An 18233-nucleotide genomic window follows, 5' to 3' on the forward strand; every position below is an offset into this window, starting at 1 on the left:
ACCTGTACCCTGTAACAAGACAGATCTGGAAATCCGACCCCTTCCCTCTGAAGAGGAATAATTTGGTTGATGGCACTTATAATCACAGCCCTGTTACGGATCCTTCACTGGCTGCGTGTGTGTTTGAGAGAGTCATTCCTCTGTTATTGATACCTAGAGTGAAAACGTCACATATCTAACCAGTGGGTGTTTCTCCTGCCTCTGCTCCTTCTCCTGCTGTTACGTATGTGGAAGTAGATTGGTGGCTGCCTGCATTGCTCATACTGTTGCTGTTTTATATATAATGTTTGTTAGAATGACGCATCACTCATCCTCGCTCATACACACACACACACAGTTGATAGTACATGTTACTCTGGAAAAAGAGTAAAAAGTAGATTTAAGGCTAGATAGCCTAAAGGTACGTGTGTCTTTGTGACTTAGTGTTCATGCAACACAATGATACAGAAATTAGAGGTTGTTAATTACAGGATATTTGCGGATTTGATCACATCGTACTGCTAGTCAGGCTTATCTTCTGCATCCCATGTCTGTCTCTTTTTCTCTCTCTCTCTCTCTCCCTCGACCTTTTGTATTATTTATGCCCCGCCCCCTCAGCTGCCCAGTGCTCTCGAGTTTCACCTGTTGAGCCAGATGACAAATTAAGACTCCTTCTACGACCCGTCACAAGGAACTCCTCAAATGCATGCAAACACATACACATGCAAATGCACACACATACACATAAACAGGCAACCATCTGCCCTTCTCTCTTTCTCCCTAACACACACACTTACTCACAGACACACACTAGCTGTCACATACTCTGAGGAGGGCAGTAGGAACAGAGTGCTGTGTTGAGTGAGGGAAAAGTGTTGTAGTGAGCAACAGAGGACAGAGTAGGTCAGAGGAAGAAGCTGAGTGTGACCTAAAAACTTTTGTCCCAGAGTTTTTTGCCTTTTCTTTTTTTAACAGCTGAAGAAGAGACCCTCCAGGAAGGATGCCAAAAATTTGAAGACTGCAGAGATTCTGGCAACCACCGCATTTGCTCTTCTGTACTGTTTGTCATTGAATATAGAGGTGACTATGATGGACAGGTGTCTCGATGACCAAATAGAGAGGATCGAGCTTGATCTGGAATAACAGCTGCATGTTTTGTTTGTGTGTTTTTAATGTTCTATGCATTTTTACAAAAAGCTGATCATACTGTGAGGAAATTAGTCAAACCAACACAAGTAAAAATATTGAATATTAAACTTGTTAAGAGTTTGCAGTGAGGTTAAGCTTGATAATACAGCAGAATTAGATTTATAGGAGGTGTTTAGAGCTCTGATCCATTGAACCCTTTAACCTTAAAGCCTACAGTAGAGATGGGCATTGATGAGTAGAGATTGGTAGTCTCTTAAAATAAATTGCATAACTCTATATAGGGGTCAGAGCTCTCTCAGATGAGAGATTTATAAAATTGGACATCTCTGAGCGGGTGTTGGAGATAATTTAGCAGCAGTGTTTAACTATTTGTTTTTATTGTGTGTATGCTAGTGTTTGTGTATACTGGTATATACCTTATGTGTGTGGGGTAAAATATTGTTCACATTTAGTTACGTATGTCTGGACAGGAGCCTTCATGGGGACCAGATTTGGGCAGTGTACAACTGCTTTGGCCAGATGGACCTGTCCTCACACAAATATTGAACCTGCATATAGTGCCGGCACAAAGTCAACTAGGCATATCTAAACCAGGGAGTCTTTTTAAGGTCAGACTCCTGATTATATTTTCTTAACATATCACATCACATTTTATATTAAAACTAAAAGACATATTATATATTATTTAAACTTGAGTATTGCGTTCCATGTGATATGTGTTTGTTTTTATGTTTACAGCATTGCATCCTGAAGAGAGGGCATGGTGTGCTCCTAGCCACTTGTCAAAATGCCCGGCAAGAAAGACGCCAAGAAGGATGCAAAGAAGGGTGGAAAGCCTGAACCAGAAAAAAAGAAAGAGGAGGAAAAGAAAGGAAAGGATGACAAAAAGGGAGGAAAAGACGACAAGAAACCCAGCAAGGATGATAAGAAAAGTGGAAAGGATGATAAGAAAGGGGGGAAGGATGATAAGAAAGGGGGGAAGAAAGGAAAGGAGGAGCCACCCAAGGGGAAAGATGATGGAAAGAAAGGAAAAGATAAAGGGAAAGGTAAGAAAGTGGAGTCCGAAGAGGAAGAGGAGGAGCTCCTGAGTGATGAGGAAGAGGATGAAGAGTTAAGTGAAGAAGAGGAGGAAGACTCAGAGGATGACAGGAGAGGGAAGGGGCGAGGAGGCAGGGGGGCTAGGGGAAAGAAAGGGGGGAAGTCTAGACATGCGGAATACTCAGAAGAAGATGACGAGGAGGATGAAGATGAAGAGGAGGAAGATGATGATGAAGAGGACTATGGGAAATCCAAAAAGAAATCTAAAGATGGCCATAAAGGAGGGAAATCGGATGCTGATACAAAGAAGAAAAAAGGTAAAAAGAAAGAGGAAGCTCCACAGCTTCCAATAAAGGAAATCCCAAAGAAAGGTCTGAAGAACATGTCCAGAATGTTCATGAAATTTTCTGGATTCAAGAGACGCAGGAACAGCAGGAAGAAGCTAAAAAGTACATCACGTTTGTTCCTGGGGTTAGGGAGGAGAAAGACCCGCCTTGCTAAAAAGAAACGCCGCAAGTCCATGCTGAAGAACACCTCTCGATTCATGATGAGGTTTAAGGCCAGCAAAAAGAGGAAAAAGGAGAAAGAGGCCAAAGAGAAGGAGGCAGCAAATGGTGGGAAAAAGCCAACCTATATGTTGCTTCGTCTGGGAGGAGGGAAAGAATCAAATGAAAAGAAGGGGGGCTTCTTCAAAGGCTTATTTGGAAAAAAGAATGGTGCCGGGGCTGCTGACGACTTCAAAGTCAGAAGTGTGTTGCTGGGAAAGGTTGCAGCAGCAACTAACTGGCTGACCAAACGCTTCCTGTCCACAAAAATGCGAGGGCGTAGAGCACATAGGCAACAAGCCAGCTCCAGAGGTTATCTCCATGGTTACCATAATGATGGTTATGAGCAGGAGGAGGAGGCTTATGGATACAACCAGCAACATTCAGTCCACCAGAAAGGTTATGGAGGCTATAATGATGGTTATGGTGGTTATGGAGACGAGGCAACTGCAGCATATGGAAGCCAGGGTCAGTTCGGCTACTATGACAATGGAGCAGGGGGAACAGAGTATCAAGACTTGGGTTACTATGAGGAAGAAGTACTCTATGATCCAAATTCAGAATATTATGAAGGTGGTCTTCATGATGAAGGCCTGGTGGACTACAGTAACCCATATTCCTCTGCCCCAGGCTATTATAACAACCAGGAAGTTGATTACTATGGTTACCAGCAACAACAGGCAATGGCAATGTACGGTGACGAGGGTCTAGACTACTATGTTATGGGTGAGGACCAAATGTATCAGGGAGATGGATTCTTTGACCCTCAGGCTCATGGTTATTATGATGAAAATGGTCAAGGAATTCACTACAGTGATGGACAAGGGGGTTATTATGACAACCAACAGGCAGGATATTATGAGAACCCTTATGCAGCAACTATGGGAATGCAGGGGGGATTTTCACCAGACCATCAACTTAATTATAGTGATGCTGGCATGCCCTACCAAGACTACAGCTCTCAGCAGGCAATTGGATTCCCACCAGGAGGCCAGGAGGTCTTTGGCTTTGGAGGGCAAGGGATGGGTCAGGTACAGGATCTGTATGGGGGCCAATATGCTGACCAGTTGGACCAATATGAAGATGATACTGGTGGAATTCAGGGAGGGGAGATGACATTTCGAGTTCCTAGACCTCAAGTGCGTCTATTTGGGAAAGAGCGCCTAGATGTGCCCCTGCCCCCTCCACCTACTTTGCCACCTGATCCAGAATTTGAAGATATGTCAGAAATACAGTATGAAGACCAGATTCCTCTTGCACCAGGTCAACTTGGTGACATGATGTCATTACAGCAGCAAATGGGAATGTCACCACAACAACAAATGATGATGTCACCACAACAACAAATAATGATGTCTCCTCTAGAACAAATGATGTTTTCTCAACAACAAAATATGTTGCCCCCTCAAGAACAATTGATGATGCCCCCACAGACAATGTCACCACTGCAAAAGATGTCACCACAACAACAAATGATGATGTCTCCTCAAGATCAAATGATGTTTTCTCAACAACAAACTATGTTGCCCCCTCAAGAACAAATGATGATGCTCCCACAGATGTCACCACAGCAACAGATGATGTCACCACAGCAGCAAATGATGTTACAACAAGAACAGTGTATGTCTGCCCAAATGATGCCATCACAGATTCTGTCACCACAGCAGCAGATGATGCCCCAGCAAATGATGTCACCACAGCAGCAGATGATGCCCCAGCAAATGATGTCACCACAGCAGCAGATGATGTTGGCGCAGCAACAGATGATCTCTCCAGAAATTATTTCACCACAGGTAATTCTAGATCTGTTGTGTCTCTCAGCGCTAGAGGGTCACAGAAGGGCAACTTTGCTGACTTTCAGCCTGATTCCTATTGTAATGTGGGGTGAACATGTTAATATGTAACACAAATTCCCACTGTTTTAAAGAGAACACACCTCCACTGCCCCGCCAAGCAACCAGCTGGAGTTACACAGCATGTAGTTCCTTCTTTTAAGTCATCCAAGCCTAGAGGGAGACCCAAAGCATTTCTTACAACTAAATAAATATTTCACCACAATGTTAGCTTTCAAGTAGGGAAAAAAACAAGACAGTGAGCGATTTTTTGTACTGGAGATATTTCTATGATATAAATAAGTTGGAATATTTGTGGCTACTCAACAGCCAATCAGTGGCTACTCTTGCAGATTATAAGTGTTTAAACAATGAACATCTCCTTATTACTTGCCATCAGTAGTAATTCATCCCAACCTCTTATCTATAACAAGTGACTTATTATTGTCATTATCATAAACATGAATTGAAATGAAGATACTGTTGGCACTGGATATGCCTGTTTGCTTAATTTTGACAAAACACAACTGACATCCCGATCACTGCAGTGACAACTGCTAGCCAGGTGCAGCATGGTTGTGTGTGACAATGGGGGGCCTTGAAACATTTAGTCGGTTGCCTGAAGCAACCCTTTTCTGACATAATGCTTAGTTTATGACCAGCAATGTAACAAATAGTTATAGGTACCATGTTGGGGTGGAGAGGTGTCGTTGCGGGGGTCTTACATATTGCAATTTTTACAATTAATACTGTTGTTTGTTGTTACAGAACTTGATTATGCCATTTTCTCCGCAAAGATTAGGTGCATGTAGAAAAATGCGTTCTTCCACACTTCACAACAGTGAAATGTGTCCTTGATATATGGTCCACAAAAACATTTAATTGCAGAGCAGAAGCACCTATTTACAGAACTTATTTTCCATATGGTGTATGATAGTACTCTTGTTGGAATACTGCATTTGTACTGTAATTGTCACTACAACCTAATACTATTTTCAGCTCTGCTAGCCCCATTTGCTACCTCAATGTATTATTTTTTCATTCTCAATATATTCTGCACATATTTTTTTGTGATCTTTCAGCAGCAAATGATGACAGACCCGATGATGATGTCACACCAACAGGGTTATGGCCCAGTGTCGATCCCCACTCCAACTGCCATGATTATAAAGCAAGCAAGTATGTCCCCGCTTCCTGCGCGTCGCATACAAGCCTCCCCAACTCCATCCCGCCGCTCTGTCATCATGTCACCCCAACAGATGCAGCACCATCCCTCTGCCATGGCTTCCCCAGTACCATCTCCTATGCTTGCACAGAGACGCAGCCCCTCACCACAACCATCTATGAGGAGTGGGTTCATTAATGCCCAAAGACCCCCATCTGTCATGTTGAGACGAATCTCCCCTCCTTCATCCCCCGTGGCCTCGCCCATCGCCCGTCGTAGAATGCAACCTCAGAGGTCACCATCTCCCCTGGCTCGAGGGCCCTCACCCCCCCACTCTCCCCGTACCTCCATGATCCGCCAAAGTCCTCCACCCTCACCAAGAGCGTCAATGAGACAACGTTCGCCACCTTCCTCACCCCGTGCTTCCATGAGGAGGCGAAGTCCCCCACCTTCTCCCACTCCAGCACGCAGCCCGTTTGGAGGGAGGAAGATGCGTGGGCCACCTTCCCCTCCCCTATCTCCTGGTCATGCATCCCCCCGTCTCTCTCCACAGCTCAGTAGAAGACCATCTCCCTCTCCCTCCCAGTCTTATCGCAGTTTATCCCCTGCAGGGCACAGGCCCTCACCATCATCTCCTACCCTCTCTCGTCGCTCAACTCGGCTACTCAGGGACCCCACACCATTGGCCCGGCCTAGGATGGGGGGAAATGTTCCCTTAGGTACTGTCAGACCTTCTCCTATGGGTCTCCGAGGGCGCCCAGTTCCCCCACCCACCCAAAATGTGCGTCCCTTCCGTGCCTCCTCCATTCGAAGCAATAGGTCTTCTGTTCTCACAGTGGACTCTCTCAACTCCTCCCCTTTTCACTCCCCCCACATGGTCCACCGGGCTCCTCTGCGGAGGAGAGAATCTGGCCGATTTGCTCCTCGCCCTGTGGCTCGTGGACGCCCCCTCATGGCACAGCAGTCTATAAGAAGGATGCCTCCTGCCTCTCCACAGCCCTCCTTGAAACACATGCCATATTCTGCATCACCACGCCTTTCTCCTCGACTTTCTCGTCAGTCCTCCCCTCTCCTGCTCCCTCGAGCTGCCCATCCACCCACATATGCACCAGAAACGTATGTGTCTGGCCCCTATGCTGATCCTTATACTGAGCAGTTGCATCAGTTTGTTCCCCCTTCTTCCCCCATGTTATCTGGTGCTTTGCAGAACCAGGCTATTCAACATGCCTCCTTTGCTTCACCCCTTGGCCCACAACCAGCCCAGATGGTAGGCATGGGTGAGATGGCTTCTGAATATGTAGAACATTATGCTCCCTCATCCCCTTTGCTTTCTGGTGCAATGCGAAACCAGGCTATTCGAGATGCATCCTATGTTTCCTCACTGCCGAGACCAATGTCACTTTATGAGCAGCCTATGGCCCCTTCATCTCCCATGTTGTCTGGGGCGCTGCAGAATCAAGCCTTAAGAGATGCATCTTATTCTTCTCCTTTACAAAGGCAAATGTCCCCTCGTGAGCAGCCTATGGCCCATTCATCTCCCATGCTGTCTGGGGCGCTGCAGAATCAAGCCTTACGAGATGCATCTTATTCTTCGCCTTTACAAAGGGAAATGTCCCCTCATGAGCAGCCTATGCACCCTTCTTCACCAATGCTGTCTGGAGCTTTGCAAAACCAGGCAGTGAGAGATGCCACCTATGTGTCTCCTCTTCAAAGACCTCAGTCCCCATATGCCCAATCTGTACCTTCATCTCCAATGCTTTCTGGAGCCATGAGACATGGTCAGGCACTAAGAGGTGTGGCTTCTTATCAGACTCCACAGCTCCATTCACCATACGGGCCGACTATTGTTACTCCATATGATTATATCTCTGAGCCTGGCCCAGCACCACTGCTTCATGATGCACTGCAGAACCGGTCTGGTCTGCAGAATGTCTCATCTTTAAGATCCCCCATGATGCAACACCGTAACCCTTATGCACCAGCTGGGCCACAGCTCCACAGTGCTCTTACACAGAACCCAAACCTCCGTCAAGCATCTTATCAGACACCTGTGCAACTCAGGCGATCCCCATATGGACCCCCACCACCCTCTTCACCAATTTTGGGAAGTGCCCTACAAAATCCACAGCTGATGCAGGCATCGTACCGGCTGCCAGATGGATCTTTGGTGTCACCATATGCAGATTCACGTTCCTCCCCATTGCTCGGCCATGCCATGCAAAACCAACAAGTTCGTGGTGCCTCATACACCTTGCCTGATGGATCAATTATCAGGGTAGGTATAAAAGGAGCATGTCGAAATAACTATACAACCTGACATGTATGTTTGTCCACATGGAAAAACAATTGTTGCCCTGTCCTATATAACTCCCCACCCACACAGGACCCACGTGTGCCCCAGAGGCCCACGTCTCCTAACCTTTCCAGGGCTCTTCAGAACCAGGGTCTCAGAACTGCTTCATATACTCTCCCTGATGGCACCATTATAGACCCCAGACAGCAAGTAACCCATGACTTATTACTATTTACTTGAATTGAATCTGCCTCTTATTGTTGTATTATATTCCTTTCTTCTCCCTCCCTACTGTTGTTACTCATGTAAAAGTCAAAGTTAATGAAGATTTTTCTCACTCAACTGTCTCTGCTCATTCAGCAACCCATTTCTCCAAACCTGGCCAAGGCACTAAATAACCCAGCGCTGCGTGAAGCCTCCTATTCTCTTCCTGATGGTACCATCATGATTGACCCTAACAAAAAGAAGTCCCCGAACCTTACAGCAGCACTTCAGAACCCCTACCTGAAAAGTGCATCTTACACCCTCCCCGATGGTACTATCATCATTGATCCACGGAAACCCATCTCTCCAAACCTTTCCAATGCTCTTCAAAACTCTGCTCTGCGGAATGCCTCCTTCACACTACCAGAAGGGGTTCATGACCCCAATACACCCATTTCACCAAACCTGGCTAAGGTTAGCTAAAGATTTAGACTCTTTGGGTTTTTTATTTTTCCCTTTACTTTCACAGCATCTGTAACCTTGCATGTGTGTTAATCTATTACTATTTCTGCCACTTTTTTGTATATATAGTAGGACTTGTGTAGAAGAGCTGAAGTATAGGGATTTTAAATAGTTTCAACAAATTGTTGCATGTCTTTTGCTAATATTTAACTGGCAATCAAACACACTTAGCTGCTGCTTTAATTTTCTGACGATTAATTGAACTGTTAAACCTCTCAGGTTTTCCTTAACTGAAAACAGCTTTCGTAATACTTAGGCCCTCAGTAACCCAGCCTTGAAAGGAGCTTCATACACCCTCCCCGATGGAACTATTATCGTGGACCCAAGGAAACCAAAGACCCCCAACCTGACAGCCGCCCTGCAGAATCCCTATCTAAAGGGTGTGTCCTACACTCTGCCTGATGGAACCATCATCATTGACCCACGGAAACCAGTTGCCCCTAACCTGTCTAAAGTGTGTACCTGTTAAATTTATCTTCATTTACTTTGCTCCAGAACCCATTTGTTTGTTTTTCCTGGTCCCTGTGTTTGTTTAAAAAGCAAACATAACATTTTAGACATTTGAAGTCTTCAGTTTGATGACAATAATTATCAAAATTTACCAAATTCTGATTGCAGCCTTGAATAACTACCTGGTGTCTTGTGCTGCAGGCTCTTACGAACGAGAACCTTCGTAATGCATCATACCGCTCCCTGATGGTTCCTTGGTTATCCCTGGTCAGAAGCCCTCCACTCCCAACCTTGCAGCTGCTCTGAGGCAAAACCAGGCAATCCGGTCTACAGGTCTCTATCATCTGCCAGAGAACTATGTGCTGTCAGGCGTACCCAAACCGACAACTCCCAACATCAACTCTGCACTACGGAAAGAGGAACTCCAGGGTGTCCATTTCAGGTGGGGAACTACACTTTAAAAGGAAACTAGGAAAGAGAATGGCCTGATAGCCTTGTCGAGGTGTTGCACAGAATTACCTGTTGAGAAATGAAGCTGCAAACTAGGCATTAACTTTTTACCTATGAAGAATGAAATATTAGTCCTTTTTGACCAAAACGTTCCGGGAACTATGGAATCGGGTGGTGTTTCCACCTCACCTGAAGAACTATGAAGATTAGATAAAATAATACGATGATTGATTAAAAAACAATGGCGGTGTTAGTAATGCAATTTTTACACTTGAGAAGCAACAACACAGACTTCCTCAAAATGTTCTTGGTCCTCTGGGAAGGTTCCTGTGGTGTAAACTCCCTATATGTAGAAAAGCAGCATGATTTGCCATTACTATCACAATGACAAAATTCCACAATGGCCATGTTGCACATCCATGTGTTACATGTTTCTAATTGAAAAGAACATTCCTTGTTTGACAGGCTGCCGGATGGCTCTCTTCTCACACGTCGGTTCCACAACCCAAGCCTGTCGAATGCCATCCAAAATCAGCAGCTTCGCTATGCTTCATACAGCGTGCCAACAGGCCTGCAGGGTGAGGATAATCGCTATGCTGTGGTTCCTCCCTATGGGCCACGCTCAGGACACTGGGCCAGGAATGCCCAAGGAGGAGGGGAAGGAGGAGAAGATGTTTGGGCAGCTGAAAGGGTTTTACCACATGGGACGGTCCAGAATCTGTCAAAGTGGTCCATGTACAGAGAAGATGGGGTGTTAGAAGGATTTTCACCCACACCTCGGGTTGTGGATGGACAGCCTCAGGACACAGACTGGACTCCTGACAGAGATAGAGTACCTGGTCAAAGCTGGTATGACAAGGTAGCTAAATGTATGAATTCATGTGTTATTCATGTGTCTGTCTGTGTACCCATTTTAGGAAGATTAGGTGTTTCACTTTTTACATTTGTGTGATTTTTTAATGACAGCTGATGGACAATCAATTGGTATTGGAATGAGTGCAATATACTGTAGACAATATAAAAACATTTTCCTGTAGAGTTCACAAACAAGAATATTTGAATTTCTTTTGAATTTGACAATGTTGGATCACAATGTTGGACTAATTACATCCCATTATGTGTGTATGTGTCCAGATCTACTCTATTTTGAGCATGCCCACAACAGGCCACAGGCCGAAACGCTGGGCAGAGGGAATGGAGGACATGACACAGCTGCCGTAAGCAGAATCCTGTATTAACAAACAGCCTCAAAGCTCATTTACTCATGTCATACTTGCAAGTATGTTGTTGCTCCAATGCAGAGCAGCAAAGCTCATTTCAATGTATATCCTTTCAGTTTCTTCAAGTATGTGTCCCAGTGTGCTTAGTAGTCTTTGAAAATCCTTAGGAATGTGTGTGAGTTCAGAAAGAAGTCATGCGCATTAAGTATGTTAAGTATATTATTAAAATGCAACACCCAAGTAGATCTCTGTCAAACAGTGATCAAATCCAGAGGAATCCCATGCATTAGATATGTGCTATTTCAATAGTAATTTGAAAGAGAATATTCTATAATAATTTCCTTACATGCTTAAAAACATATTTGGTCTGACTTTGACATCACATAATTTTACCAGTTTTCACTGAAAAAGATCTTAAATGTCATTGAAAAGTTCTTAATATTGGATGTCACAGTGAGCTCCAGTGTGACAATATGTGCTCTCTACATGTGTGTTTAATTTCCTCTGTTTAATTTCAGTGAGCTGAATGAGACCACAGTTCTGATGAACCTGAAGAAGCGCTACGACCAGGAACTTGTATATGTATGCTTAATTTGTAATTTGCAAATTAAATAACTAATGTCATCAAATGTCGTGGACACTGCCTGCTACATCCACTCTCCTTCTTGTCCTTTCTTTCTCTCTTTTTCTTACACACAGACCTACATAGGCAGCATCCTCGTGTCTGTGAATCCCTACAAGTTGCTCAACATTTATGGCACAGACATGGTGCTTCAGTATGCGGGCCGCGGCCTGAGTGACAACCCTCCGTAAGACTTGGGAGTGTGTGTGTGTGTGTGTGTGTGTGTGTGTGTGTGTGTGTGTGTGTGTGTGTGTGTGTGTGTGTGTGTGTGTGTGTGTGTGTGTGTGTTAGACCTAGTCAATTAGCCCCTGAACTTATTAACTCCAAAGAGGTTCATGTTTTAAGTCTGGTTTGGTTGTCTGACTATGTGTTGGCAGTCAGACAATGACAAAATTGTGTTTGCACATCTATAAAATCTGATAAAGAGCTAGGCAATTGGTCAAAGAATATTTGATGATTCAGAAAAAGTACTCTCACAGTTATTCATCATCATGAAAATATTTTAGGGTTACCTCAAAGATAATCTTCTGAAGTTCCTCTAAATTTGCAGGTGTAAGCTCTTTTGAGTGCTTTCTAGTGTTGAACAGAATACACCAACAAAAATCTTTTAACAATAACCTTTGAGTCAGTGTGTTCCTGTGTGTGATTGTACTGTTGTATTACGCCTGTCTACATGTGTCGCAGGCTGTGCCCTGAGATACAGTTTGGTGGTAAATAGAGGTGTAAATGCCAGCACTCAGGTGTTAGTAAAAGGCTCCTATTACACTCTTGTTGGTTGGTTGCCAAGGGAGAGTTTGGTTATGGATTTCACTACCACTTCACATCCACACGCAGAGACACACACACATAGACACGCACAACAGACATGACAGTGATAATACAAATGTGTTTTTCATATAAAAAATGTTGTTGTGTTGCAGTCATCTTTTTGCCATTGCTAATCTCTCATATACCACCATGATGGATGCCAAAAAGGATCAGTGTATTGTGATCAGGTATGAAATGCTGTTACTGTTACAGGCATTTTTCATTTTGGCTTAGTAAGGCTTTGAATTTCAACTAGCAGCACAAAACTCCAAAACTTAAAGCTGTCAGTTAAATGCTATTTTTAACAACTCCCATTTTCAGATCATTTTTATTACTGTCCATAATGTGCAACATCCTAAAGTGCCATAAAAGATTCTGGTTAACTGTTATTACATTATTTGTTATTACAGTGGAGAAAGTGGGTCAGGAAAGACTGAAGCTACTAAACTGATTCTGCGTTACCTGACAGCCATACATCACAAGTGCAACGTCACACAACAGGTAAGCAGCATATAATGTACATTCATGTTAACAAATACACTCCCTACTATGGCCATTTAAGCTAACACTGGTATTGCTTTGCTTTCCTCCCCTCTGTCTTCTTCTCAACCGTCTCCCATCAGATAGAGGTAAAGTGTTTCTCCCCTTGTTTTTGCTTTCATGACAACTATTATCCATGTTGAAGGTAGCCATAGTAACATCTTTGTCTGTGACGATTGGTCAGATACTAGAGGCCACACCCCTGTTGGAGTCTTTTGGGAATGCCAAAACAGTGCGCAATGACAACTCTTCACGCTTTGGCAAATACACGCAGATCTACATGGAGGAGTAAGTAGTAACAACTTCTACCAGTCCAGAAAGAGTCTTGATGATCTAGAAACAAGGAATTTTCCCCATTTCTAGATCATCAGAATCAGATCACATATTGTAATAGCTGTATTTTTATAGTTATAGCTAATATCTATCTAATATCTAATCTACAACAAGAGTGCGGATTGGCTGTAGTTTCTCTGTGATAAACACAGCCCGTTGTAAATCTAACAAGCAGCCTGTATGTAACCTTCTGGTCACCTATGTGCATGTCTGCAGACACACAGACACACACACACACACACACACACACACACACACAGAAACACACACTTTGCTAAATGGAGAATATGCTAACATGTCCCAGTAACACAGTTAGATGAGTAGTTGATCTTTTACTAGAACTGTGACAGAGAAGATTCAGGCAAATTACACATGCATGACCTAGACTTAGCGTGCGTGTTTGTCCGTCCCTGCATGTGTGTCTGTGTAACTGCCTGTGTGTCATTAACAAGGGGTGTTATCAGCGGTGCCATAACGTCCCAGTACCTGTTGGAGAAGTCCCGCATTGTCTTTCAGGTGAAAACACAAGCTCACACACACACACACACACACACACAGCAGGTCAGGTTGGAGTCTTCTTACCAATGAGTCATGGTGCGAAAGAGGAGATTGTAGAGGCAGACTGCATTAGAGGTGTCAAACACGTTGCACCAGATCTTTACACCACCCAGTCTGCTCAGTCATTCATCAATTTATCCAGTTGTTTTTGAGCTTGTCTAATTGTGTATGTGAATATGTGTGCATGTGATAGTTGATTCATGTATGTCATGTGACAGTGTGTGTGTGTGTGTGTGTGTGTGTGTTCATCCACAGGCCAAATCGGAGAGGAACTATCACATCTTCTATGAGATGTTGGCGGGTCTTCCTCCTCATGAGAAGCGCTCACTCTATCTGCAGGAAGCTGAGACTTACTACTATCTGAATCAGGTGCTCAGAGGAATATGAAATACTGTACACTCCCCGCCACACACACAGCACAGATAAGGAGGGGTCACTGTAATTAATTTCACAGTCACATTAACAAATGAGATGTCATTTTTTTTTAAATTGTGGCATTTATTCTACAAAGTGATTAATAGTTCCAACACCAACATTAAAACTCATTGCAGTACCCAAATACAGAGTAAGGGACCTTTGCAGCCTGGACACGTTGTATCTGAGATATACTGAGTGATGTAATTACCTTATTTCTTTCCAAAATGGACATCCAACTTGTTACTCTGTGTACCTTCTAGTAAGGCTTTAATTTTTAATGAAAAAACTGATGATGGTGAGGTTTATGTTGGATTTTCATGAAATTTTGTATAGACACTCATGCACAAGAAAGGATGAATTCTACAAAATTTCGTCTAGTGAACCATAGATTGACATTTTTCTTTTTCGTCAAATGTGCTAACACGCTAAACTGAGAAGGTGAACATGGTAAACATTATAACTGCTAAACATCTGCATGTTAGCATTGTCATTATGAGCATGTTGTTATGCTGACTTACCATTTAGGTCACAGTACCACCGCAACCCTTTTTCTCATGTTAAGATCCTTAAGTGCTCAACATCTGCTTGCTTCTTTGTAACATTTCATGACTTGTTATGCAACAGGTTGCACATGCTAATGCTAATTAAAGATCCTTGACTATTTACATCGTTATTGTTAGTAGTTTGTCATTACTACTGCAATCACTTGTGGCTTATGTTTTAAATAGTAATGTAATGCCATACTGAAAAGTAGTGTTTTATTATCCTGTCTGGTTGAAAGTGTGGTCAGAAGTGTGCTCTGTTGCACCAGTAAGCACACTCAGCCATGATGTACTGACTGTACTGTACACCCTGGCATATACTTCTACATCACTGCATCAAGGTAAGAAGTTGAGCCTCTGGAGGTCAGAAAAAACAAGACTTTCAGCTGTTGATAAGTTGCTCTTTAATTAGAGCTCTGACTAAACAGGCTGAGGGTAAGTATGCTGCTGTTGTTGATAACGGTGTATGTGTGTGTGATTTGTGTGTACACGAGTGCAGGGAGGTGATTGTACCATAGAGGGGAAGGATGATGGGGAGGACTTCAGGCGTCTTCTGAGTGCCATGGACATCTTGTGTTTCACCCCAGAGGAGCAAAACGGCATCTACAGATTGCTGTCCTCTGTCCTTCATCTGGGGAATGTCTACTTCCAGCCACTCCAGGTCTCTCTGTCACACAAACACACACACACACACAAACACACACACACACGCACAAATACGTAAATGCATTTCGTTTCACGTCTGAATGATAATGATGATGTTAATAGATGATGGCAATAATGAATGTGCACGCCTCTGTGTGTGTGGGTGTGCATCCGTGCAGGCTGAGGGTCAGGAGGTTGCATCGATGGTGAGCGCACAGGAGATCAGGGTGGTAGCTGAGCTGTTGCAGGTCTCACCTGACGGCCTGCAGAAGTCTGTCACCTTCAAAATGACAGTAAGCATAACACACTTTGCATAAACAATCACACGCTCACGCTCAAAATAACATAGATATAAGGATTATATAACAAATATATGTTGTCAGATAACAGATGTGTTTGACCCTCCCAGGATACAGTAAGGGAGAAGATCTTAACTCCACTCACAGTGGAGAGTGCTGTGGATGCCAGGTGAGTGAGTGAATAAAAGTCTGAATATAGTATCTGTTAAATTAAATACTACGCACCTACTTCTGCTTGGAATAACCTGAAAGAAAAGCCAGTTTAACAGTCTTGTTTGAAGCTTTTTAATGTCCTCATTTTTGATCTAAAATCTTACCAGTAGTGCTACTGAGAGGGAGTGAAGAGTCTTTGATATTCTCTTCCAATCTTTGGTAGAGGCATATGAGGACAAAGGATGTCAGGGCTGGGGGAGAGATTTTTCAGATGTCCTCTGTTCCATAGGAACCGGGTTTTCTGTTTCCATAGAAACCTTATTGTGTGTTTTTCATAGAGATGCCGTTGCCAAGATCCTGTACTCGCTGCTGTTTAGTTGGCTGACGGAGCGCATCAACGGACGGGTCTACCCTCGCAACGAAGCCCTCTCCATCTCCATATTGGACATATGGATTTGAGGTCAAGCTAAAGCATGATCCGCTCAATAATGTTACAGCGCCGATGGGTATGAGCTGACCTGTGTTTACTAACTCCCCCACTCCCCAATGCCCCTCTTTGTCCTCCAGGAGCTACAGGTGAATAGTTTTGAGCAACTTTGCATCAACTACGCCAACGAAACTTTGCAGTTCTTCTTTAACAGAGTCATCTTCCAAGAGGAGCAGGTCAGGGAAATTTCAATTTATATTTTCATATATATGTTTGTATTTTTCAAGTGAGGATGTATTTGCTGATTTGAATGTCAAAAGGACATCTAGGTTAAAACCGGCTTCATTTTGGTTGAAAAGTCAAGTATAATAATAAAATATACTTTTATTTGTAACTAACTTTATATTTAGACAAATCCCAAAGTGCTATATTAAAAAACACAAACGTGCTAAAAATAAAACACAAAGAGAATAAGAATAACAATCAACCAAAAGCTCTGCTAAAAAGGTTGGTTTTAAGGCCACGTTTAAAGCATCCATAGTCTGTGGTGTCCTCAGGTGGTCAGGGAGAGCATTCCACAGGCCAGTCTACCATAGTACGGAGCACGGTCCTGGGAGGTTTCAGGAGATATAAACAGAATGGAGAGTACGTGTAGAGGTTTGTGGGGTGAGGAGTTCCTTGAGAAAGGGGCAGTGTCACCATGGATGCACTGGTGGGTGAGGAGGGAGACCTTATACTCAATACTGAGTGAGACAGAAAGCCAGTGGAGTGATTTGAGGATGGGGCAATTGCGCACCCTCATCAGGATCCTAGCAGCTCTGTTCTGAATGTACTGCAGCTTCTGGAGGCTTTTGCCGGGAATCCTGGTGAGGAGCACATTGCAGTAGTCCAGATTGTAGGAGACAAAGTTGTGACAAGCTTTTTCTGCGATGTTCCTGAAGTGGAAGAAGGTAGTCTTGTATAGATGTTTGATGTGAACCTGAAAGGTCAGACGAGAGCCCGTTCTAACACTCAGGTTGGCGGCTCATGTTGAAAGTGGAATATCCTGGTGAGAGAAGGTGATGTTGGTAATGACAGATGAATGGACCTGGTGTGGAGTGCAGACCAGGATGGCTTCAGTCTTAGAGCTGTTTAACTGCAGGAAGTTTTGCTTAATCCAAGTGTTTATCTCCCCCAGGCAGGTGGGTGATGGCAGGGCAGCAGAAGGGGTTGGGTTAGTCCTGAGGTAGAATTGAGTGTCATCAGCATAGCAGTGGAATGAAACTCCATGCCAGCTGATGACACAGCCGGGGGGAGCATGTAGAGAATAAACAGGGTGGGGCCAAGCACTGAGTCTTAAGGGACACCACAGGTGACGTTGTCTGTCAGGGATTAATGCTCAGTTCCTGGTTAGGTAGGATGAAAACCAGTTGTGGACAGAGTCAGAGAGACCGATGGTGGAGTGTAGATAGTAAAGGAGGATGTTGCAGTCCACAGGTCGAACACTGCAGTCAAGTCCAGGAGGATGAGAAATGATGGAGAGCCAACGTCTGCTGTCATCAGCAGGTCATTTATGACCCTGACCAGAGCCGGTTCCATGCTGTGGCCAGGGCGGAAACCAGGCGGTTTATTTTTTTTAAGATATAGAAGTAGTTGCCATAGTACAACTCCTGTGACGATTGGTCAGATACTAGAGGCCACACCCCTGTTGGAGTCTTTTGGGAATGCCAAAACAGTGCGCAATGACAACTCTTCACGCTTTGGCAAATACACGCAGATCTACATGGAGGAGTAAGTAGTAACAACTTCTACCAGTCCAGAAAGAGTCTTGATGATCTAGAAACAAGGAATTTTCCCCATTTCTAGATCATCAGAATCAGATCACAGCTTTCCAGCAGCTTGGAAAAGGAATTTGAGGTTGGAGATGGGCCTGTAGTTGGCAAAGACTTCTAGGTCTAAGGTGGGTTATTTGAGAATAGGCTGTGAGTCGGGAGAGGCAGGTTGAAAGGAGCAGGACAGGAGGGAGAGGATGGTGTCTACTTTTTTCCTGAAAAAAAAAAGTGG

General features: G+C 43.9%; 1 protein-coding gene across 1 annotated transcript; it reads left to right on the top strand.

Moving 5' to 3' along the window:
• The first annotated feature begins 1873 nt into the window (after window positions 1–1873).
• Window positions 1874–16519, top strand: LOC119898902 (unconventional myosin-XV-like). Its single transcript, XM_038713224.1, is given in 25 exon segments — window positions 1874–4504; window positions 5626–6876; window positions 7225–7983; window positions 8092–8211; window positions 8362–8679; window positions 8984–9181; window positions 9379–9412; window positions 9415–9619; window positions 10093–10486; window positions 10762–10844; window positions 11366–11429; window positions 11547–11656; window positions 12390–12464; window positions 12687–12777; window positions 12900–12905; window positions 13001–13104; window positions 13602–13665; window positions 13963–14076; window positions 15166–15327; window positions 15491–15604; window positions 15721–15779; window positions 16102–16209; window positions 16211–16223; window positions 16331–16426; window positions 16511–16519. Coding segments are annotated over 25 exon segments (7140 nt in total). The 5' UTR covers window positions 1874–1915.
• Window positions 16520–18233: the final 1714 nt, after the last annotated feature.

The sequence above is a fragment of the Micropterus salmoides genome, unplaced genomic scaffold, assembly GCF_014851395.1.
Source record: "Micropterus salmoides isolate LMB-PRFRI ecotype aquatic unplaced genomic scaffold, ASM1485139v1 Ms_hic_scaffold_12, whole genome shotgun sequence".
NCBI lineage: Eukaryota > Metazoa > Chordata > Actinopteri > Centrarchiformes > Centrarchidae > Micropterus > Micropterus salmoides.